The following is an 8586-nucleotide window of genomic DNA, read 5'->3' on the forward strand; positions in this document are numbered from 1 at the left end:
GGAGATGATCTAGATATCTAGAATTAAACCAGAATTGGTTTGGAACTCTAACTCGTTTCACTATTGAATTTTAATGGTAATAATGTTAGATTTTGACTGAATTCTTCGTGTAGCACATGGAAATAGTGACTTGAAGTAAATTCCTTTGCGTTTTGTTCAAAGTTCTATATTGAGGTTCAGTCAGTGAAACGGCAAGTTTCAAGCAAATATCCACACGGGTCCTTCTGCGTTTAGATGTCCACGTTTATTTAGTAAGAACAAAAGAACAAAAGACAAAATGCACAATATTCAATGAATGGTCATTCTTCCTAAGCCAGCTCCTATCTACAGTGTAAAAAAGAAAACTGTAAAAAAGAAAACTGTAAAAGAAAAACTGTAAATGTCTGCAACGGTTGCCAAATACTTACTGTCAAATTACAGTAAAATCAAATACATTTACAGATTACAACCTTTATTTAATGGTTCATATTTTGATAAAGGGTAATTTACTGTATTCTTATGGCATTTACACTTAAAAGTAGAAAAACAAAAGAGTAATCAGTAAAATAGGTATAAAAAAGTTGAAATCCAAGGCAGCTCTACAAATATTAAAATGCCTTTATTTTATGGCTCACGTTATTTAGAGAATTTAAAATAAACCGACGTGTTTCGGCCTACATAGGGCCTTCATCAGAGGAGAGACAGACCCAAATCCCACAGTAATGACCAAAATGACCAAAGGTGATCAAATACAAATAAAATGGTTGCATATTGTTGTCCAACCTACCCAGAGTATGGAAATAAAGATTTTTTTACTTCCCCACATGCAAAGGGACAGAGGTATTGAAGATTGGAATCAAATATGTGAATATGCAAATATCCAAGCAAACAAAACCCCGGTAGGCTAGAGTCTAGAAGCACAGCAACACATGTGTGTGTGTGTGTGTGTGTCCCTCAGAACAACAGTGTGTGTGTGTGTGTCCTCAGAACAACATAGTGTGTGTGTGTGTGTCCTCAGAACAACATAGTGTTCAGTATGTGTGTGTGTCCCTCAGAACAACATAGGGTACAGTATGTGTGTGTGTCCCTCAGAACAACATAGTGTGTGTGTGTGTGTGTGTGTCCCTCAGAACAACATAGTGTGTGTGTGTGTGTGTGTGTGTGTGTGTGTGTCCTCAGAACAACATAGTGTGTGTGTGTGTGTGTGTGTCCTCAGAACAACATAGTGACTGAGTGAATGTAACTCCTAATTACCTCATCTTTCACAACTCAGCATCTTCAAGATCAATTTAAATCCAAACCCCTGGGTCGAGGAGCTGTGAATGTCCCTGCTCTCTCACAGAACTCAGCCGACCCAGAGTCATCTGACATAAGTCCAGGATAGAGAGGCTGAGTGAACGTGGTGTTGAATCTGTGCAGGAGGGTCATGGTGTCAGAGACGCTGTAGAAGGACAGAGTACCTGCGCTGTGATCCAGGTACACTCCTATTCTGGAGGACCGGGACCCCGGTACTACTCTTATGTACTCGTTATTGTGGCAGAAGAGGTAATGATCACTTTGTCTGCAAGCTAAAGCCCAGGATTTGGAATTGCATCCAAATCCACAGTTCCCCCATGTGCCTGTTCTACTAATGTCTTTGTAGGAGGCTGCTACAGAAACTCCTACACTCCACTCCACCTCCCAGTAACAGCGTCCAGTCAGACCTTCTCTACCCAGAACCTGAGACCATTCAATAAATCTTTCTGGGTGATTAGGATATGACTGCTCTTGCTGCATACGTGTTGCTTTTCTGTTCCCCTCAGACAAAGACAGTTTTCTGTGTGTTGTGTTTGGGTCCAGTGTGATCTGAGAGTAATATTGTAAGAAGTCAGCTCTGGTCTTGGGCTCTGGTGGTGGCAGTAAATCATCAACTGCATTCACTGTTGTTGAGATTCTGGGCCACTGCTCTGTCAGAACGTCCTCTAGTTCGTCTCTCAGCTCATCCACGACCTCAGTCACACCTGCAAAGTACAGGAGAGGAAGGACACTGATGCTGGGTAAGTCTGTAGACTTACTGGGACCGGAGAGGGGGGGGTAACTCTGTAGAAAGTGGATGTGGTCCTCTGTGTGTGAGAGCTGCTCCAGCTCAGTGGCTCTCCTCCTCAGGTCCGCTATCTCCTGCTCCAGTCTCTTCTGCAGTTCTTCAGCCTGAGTCACGGTGGTCCTCTGTTGGGCTCTGATGACCTTCTTCTGCTCAGAGCGCCTCGTCTCCAAGGAGCGTATCAGCTCAGTGAACATTCTCTCACTGTCCCCCACTGCTTTATCAGCAGAGTGATTGAGAGAATCAACAGCCTGTTTGGCCTCTTTGAGTCGCTTCTCTCTCTCCTGGACTCTCTGGTGGATTTTCTGCTGACTCATGCCAAGCTCTTTCTGTCTCTCCGTCCTTTCTGCTGCAGCTGAGACTGTATCGTGGCCTTTATGTTCATCCATGGAACACAAATAACAGATGCACTGCTGATCAGTACGACAGAACATCTTCATAGCTTCATCATGACGAGAGCAGGTGTTCTCCTGAAGCCGTGTGGAGGCTTTGACCAGCTTGTGTTTCTTTAACGGAGCTACAGTATGATGAGGCTGGAGGTGAGTTTCACAGAAAGAGGTCAGACATACCAGGCAGGACTTGAGGGCTTTCTGCTTTCTCCCAGTGCAGAAATCACAGACCACATCTCCAGGTCCAGCATAACAGTGATCAGGAGGAGCATCTCGGAGTCCTGTCTTCATCAGTTGTTCTACAATTTGAGCCAGCATGTTGCTTTCCTTCACAACAGGCCTCGGAGTAAAGGTCTCCCTGCACTGGGGACATTTGTAGACCCCCTTCTGATCCTCTTGATCCCAGCAGGTTGTAATACAGCCCATACAGTAGCTGTGTCCACAGGGAATAGTTACCGGTTCCGTCACTACATCCAGACAGATGGGACAGCAGCACTGCTCCCGGTCCAGATCAACTCCTTGCTGCGCCATTTTAACAACGGCACTCTTTTACGTTTTGTTTTCTCAGGAAGAGTGAACTCTGCTCGTGTGTTTGGTGGGAGGTGGAGCTACTTCCTGGTTGTAGTTGTCCAGCAGAGGAGTTGCTTTAAAGATGAAGAAACACACTCCTCAGTGTCAGTTTTAGTATTTAATTGACAAGGATGACGACGCCCTGAAACAGACAATACAGCGAAATAAGCTGACAAAGTTTTACATACATGCATGTTGTCACTAACATAACGCATATATATATAAAGATATATAAATATATAAACCTAAAAGAAGAATACCTTCAAAAGAAAGAAGGGACCGCACACTCCTCAGGACTGGTTTTTCTTATTTAGTTTAATATATAAATATATATATATATAAGGATATATAAAGTAAATACACAATAACTAATAATAATGTAAACAATCTCACATGAATGAGTTGAACGAACGTCTTGACTCAGTGATTTCACGCAACGCAGTGCTACTTTCTAACGTGAGGCCAGTGTTTGTTTACATTTTCATTTCATTCAAAGGATCCGAACCGATTGAAGTTATTATGGATACCATGACTGTGGTAAGTTTTCATTTATGTTTTTAGATGGAAGGCTGTATTCCATCTGTCTAACGTTAGCGAATATTGTGAGATTGATGAATAGGACATAACGTTGCTGGACAATCGACCTAGTTAGCCCCTTTCCTGACTGCGATGCACGGCTACAGGGTTTGGGCGAGTGAATCCACACATGTGGTATTATTATAACTCATTTATTGTGTAACGCTAGCCCCTTAAAACTTACCACAGTCTTGCTCAGCGGAGGCAGGAATTGATGAAGGCAGCGTGACCTCCCTCGCTGCCAGGTGAAAAAAGAGTCACTGGCTGTCGCCGCACGTGTCGGAGGAAGCGTGCGGTTGACTTCAGGGTTCCCTTGTACCGACCAGTAGGAGAACATGCGCACAACAACCAGGTAGGGGAGGGGGGTAACTGGCACAACGACTAAATTGGGACGGGGAGAAAACAGAGAAAAAGCGGAGAAAGAGAGGATACAAATAAATAAATAAATAAATAAAGTGTGAGGTTCGCCTGTTCCCTGGACCTTTAATTCCCTGTCTCCTCACCTCTCCAGCCCCCACCCTCGCGTTCGTTTACTCTCCTCTGCTCTTCAGCAGCCCACACCCTTGGACTACCTTTCACAGCTGTGTTAAGTTATGATTAGCGCCCAAGAGGGCTTTAAATACCTGGACTTCCCCTCCAGTCCTCGTCGGGTCGTTCCGTATCTTATCTGTATCTGTATGCTGGTTCTTCTCCGGCGTGAGACGAGGTGCCAGCCATCGCCACCTGTCGCCGTTTGCCTGGAGTGGGACACAGCCGGTGCGCTCTCTAATTCTCTACGGGAGGTTTTCCAGTGTCCCACTCCAGACGTCTAGCCGGCGCGCTACTACTCCAGACGCGCATCGCTTCCTAATCCTCTACGGGAGGATGCGTCTCTCCGAGCCGGCGCGCTCTCCAAGCCGGCGCACATCGCTCCCTATCCTACGGGGGGATGCGCGCTCTTCAAGCCGACGCGCCCCACTCCAGACCCCGAGCCGGCGCGCTCTCCAAGCCGGCGCACATCGCTCCCTATCCTACGGGGGGATGCGCGCTCTTCAAGCCGACGCGCCCCACTCCAGACCCCGAGCTGGCGCGCTCTCCAAGCCGGCGCACATCGCTCCCTATCCTACGGGGGGATGCGCGCTCTTCAAGCCGACGCGTCCCACTCCAGACGTCTAGCCGGCGCGCTACTACTCCAGACGCGCATCGCTTCCTAATCCTCTACGGGAGGATGCGTCTCTCCGAGCCGGCGCGCTCTCCGAGCCGGCGCGCTCTTCAAGCCGACGCGCCCCACCCCAGACCCCGAGCTGGCGCGCTCTCCAAGCCGGCGCACATCGCTCCCTATCCTACGGGGGGATGCGCGCTCTTCAAGCCGACGCGCCCCACTCCAGACCCCGAGCCGGCGCGCTCTCCAAGCCGGCGCACATCGCTCCCTATCCTACGGGGGGATGCGCGCTCTTCAAGCCGACGCGCCCCACTCCAGACGCGCATCGCTTCCTAATCCTCTACGGGAGGATGCGTCTCTCCAAGCCGGCGCGCTCTCCGAGCCGGCACGCTCTTCAAGCCGACGCGCCCCACTCCAGACCCCGAGCCGGCGCGCTCTTCAAGCCGACGCGCTCCACTCCAGACGTCTAGCCTGCGCGCTCCTACTCCATCCCTGTAAGCAGCTCTGGCCCTCGCCCTGTCCAAGGCCTTAACCCTGTTTTCTCTGTCCCTGTCTCCAGCCCGCCTCCCCGGGCCTCTGTCCCTGTTCCCCTCTCCAGTGCCCCTGTTCCTGCCCTGTCCTTTGCCCTGGCCCTGTCCTTTAGCCTTAGCCCCTTAGCCTGCTCGCCTCTTAAAGGCACAGTGCCAATTTTCCCTAATTCTTGTTTCCAGTATTTTGTGTTCTCCCTTAAAGGGACAGTGCCGCTTTTTGTTTGTATTCAATAAATGCCCTGTTCTTGGCTTACTCTCATACCTGTCTTGTGTTGTGCGATTGGGGTCGGTTACAAACCATAACAGTACGACCCGACCCGTCGACGACCCCAGCCAGCACAGACTGTGTATGTTGAGTTTGTCCTTTGTTTACCCCCCTGTTAGCTCCCCTGTTAGCCTGTTAGTCTCCCCTGTTAGCTCCCCTGTTAGCCTTTGTTAGCTCCCCTGTTGGCTTCCCTGTTAGCTCCCCTGTTAGCCTTTGTTAGCTCCCCTGTTAGCTTCCCTGTTAGTTCCCCTGTTGACTCCCCTGTTAGCTTCCCTGTTAGCCTCGTTAGCTCCCCTGCAGCTTGCCAGGCCTCTACTACCAGCATGGCCCCAGTCTGCTAGCTTAGCCCCGGCTGCTAGCACAGCCTCTATGTTAATGCAGCCCTGCAGCTGGCATAGGCCCTGTAGCTAGCCATGCCCAGGCAGCTAACCCGGTCCCTCTGCATGGCCTCCACTTTTTGTGTAGTTTCTCCCCGCTGCTAGGACTGCCCCTTCAGCTAGCAAGGTCAGTTTCCCCACTGCTAGGACTGCCCCTTCAGCTAGCAAGGTCAGTCTCCCCGCTGCTAGTACTGCCCCTTCAGCTAGCAAGGTCAGTTTCCCCACTGCTAGGACTGCCCCTTCAGCTAGCATGGTCAGTTTCCCCGCTGCTAGGACTGCCCTTTCAGCTAGCAAGGTCAGTTTTCCCACTGCTAGGACTGCCCCTTCAGCTAGCAAGGTCAGTTTTCTCCCACTGCTAGGACTGCCCCTTCAGCTAGCAAGGTCAGTTTCCCCACTGCTAGGACTGCCCCTTCAGCTAGCATGGTCAGTTTCCCCACTGCTAGGACTGCCCCTTCAGCTAGCAAGGTCAGTTTCCCACTGCTAGGACTGCCCCTTCAGCTAGCAAGGTCAGTTTTCTCCCACTGCTAGGACTGCCCCTTCAGCTAGCAAGGTCAGTTTCCCCACAGCTAGGACTGCCCCTTCAGCTAGCATGGTCAGTTTCCCCACTGCTAGGACTGCCCCTTCAGCTAGCAAGGTCAGTTTCCCACTGCTAGGACTGCCCCTTCAGCTAGCAAGGTCAGTTTTCTCCCACTGCTAGGACTGCCCCTTCAGCTAGCATGGTCAGTCTCCCCGCTGCTAGGACTGCCCCTTCAGCTAGCAAGGTCAGTTTCCCACTGCTAGGACTGCCCCTTCAGCTAGCAAGGTCAGTTTTCTCCCACTGCTAGGACTGCCCCTTCAGCTAGCAAGGTCAGTTTCCCCACAGCTAGGACTGTCCTTCCAGCTAGCTTGTTCTCTCATGCTGGTCCAGCCCTGTCTGCTAGCCTAGCTCCGGCAGCTAGCGCAGCCTCTATGTTAATGTAGCAGTACAGCTAGCATAGGCCCTGTAGCTAGCAGTGCCCTGGCAGCTACCCTGTCCCTCTGCTAGCCCCACTTTTGGTGTAGCTTCCCCTGCTAGCATGGCCAATTTTTTTTGTTTGTTGCCTTGTCATGTCCCCTGCCCCTCTGTCTGTATTTTTGGGTCGCCCGGTGGCTCCCATGGAGGGGGGGGTACTGTGAGGTTCGCCTGTTCCCTGGACCTTTAATTCCCTGTCTCCTCACCTCTCCAGCCCCCACCCTCGCGTTCGTTTACTCTCCTCTGCTCTTCAGCAGCCCACACCCTTGGACTACCTTTCACAGCTGTGTTAAGTTATGATTAGCGCCCCAGAGGGCTTTAAATACCTGGACTTCCCCTCCAGTCCTCGTCGGGTCGTTCCGTATCTTATCTGTATCTGTATGCTGGTTCTTCTCCGGCGTGAGACGAGGTGCCAGCCATCGCCACCTGTCGCCGTTTGCCTGGAGTGGGACACAGCCGGTGCGCTCTCTAATTCTCTACGGGAGGTTTTCCAGTGTCCCACTCCAGACGTCTAGCCGGCGCGCTACTACTCCAGACGCGCATCGCTTCCTAATCCTCTACGGGAGGATGCGTCTCTCCGAGCCGGCGCGCTCTCCAAGCCGGCGCACATCGCTCCCTATCCTACGGGGGGATGCGCGCTCTTCAAGCCGACGCGCCCCACTCCAGACCCCGAGCCGGCGCGCTCTCCAAGCCGGCGCACATCGCTCCCTATCCTACGGGGGGATGCGCGCTCTTCAAGCCGACGCGCCCCACTCCAGACCCCGAGCCGGCGCGCTCTCCAAGCCGGCGCACATCGCTCCCTATCCTACAGGGGGATGCGCGCTCTTCAAGCCGACGCGCCCCACTCCAGACGTCTAGCCGGCGTGCTACTACTCCAGACGCGCATCGCTTCCTAATCCTCTACGGGAGGATGCGTCTCTCCGAGCCGGCGCGCTCTCCGAGCCGGCGCGCTCTCCGAGCCGGCGCGCTCTTCAAGCCGACGCGCCCCACTCCAGACCCCGAGCCGGCGCGCTCTTCAAGCCGACGCACTCCACTCCAGACGTCTAGCCTGCGCGCTCCTACTCCATCCCTGTAAGCAGCTCTGGCCCTCGCCCTGTCCAAGGCCTTAACCCTGTTTTCTCTGTCCCTGTCTCCAGCCCGCCTCCCCGGGCCTCTGTCCCTGTTCCCCTCTCCAGTGCCCCTGTTCCTGCCCTGTCCTTTGCCCTGGCCCTGTCCTTTAGCCTTAGCCCCTTAGCCTGCTCGCCTCTTAAAGGCACAGTGCCAATTTTCCCTAATTCTTGTTTCCAGTATTTTGTGTTCTCCCTTAAAGGGACAGTGCCGCTTTTTGTTTGTATTCAATAAATGCCGTGTTCTTGGCTTACTCTCATACCTGTCTTGTGTTGTGCGATTGGGGTCGGTTACAAACCATAACATAAAGGCCACTGTGCGTGCACGTGTGTGTGCACGTGTGTGTGCACGTGTGTGTGTGGGGGCCTCCACAAGGGTCTGGCCCAGAGGACTCTGAATTTTTTTTTTTTTTTTTTTTTTTTTTTTTACTTTTGGCCATTTCCCTGGCTCTTTTATACGTTTATCGCATTTAAACTTGGTCAAGTTCGACCGACAGAAGCAGGCTGAAAGGGTTCAGATGGGGGGGAAGACACTCTGGGAAAGGCACGGCTGCAGTCCGGGATTCGAACTCGCTCAGCCCC

General features: G+C 51.9%; 1 protein-coding gene across 1 annotated transcript; it reads right to left on the minus strand.

Moving 5' to 3' along the window:
• Positions 1–1263: 1263 nt before the first annotated feature.
• Positions 1264–2979, minus strand: LOC311232705 (tripartite motif-containing protein 16-like; the record flags this gene model as incomplete). The annotated part of the gene is made up of 1 exon (XM_084338282.1): positions 1264–2979. The coding sequence occupies one exon, from the start codon at positions 2977–2979 to the stop codon at positions 1264–1266; it is 1716 nt and encodes a 571-aa protein (XP_084194408.1).
• Between the last annotated feature and the right edge of the window lie 5607 nt (positions 2980–8586).

This window comes from Notolepis coatsorum (genome assembly GCF_963971535.1).
Source record: "Notolepis coatsorum genome assembly, contig: SUPER_7_unloc_1, whole genome shotgun sequence".
NCBI classification, from domain to species: domain Eukaryota; kingdom Metazoa; phylum Chordata; class Actinopteri; order Aulopiformes; family Paralepididae; genus Notolepis; species Notolepis coatsorum.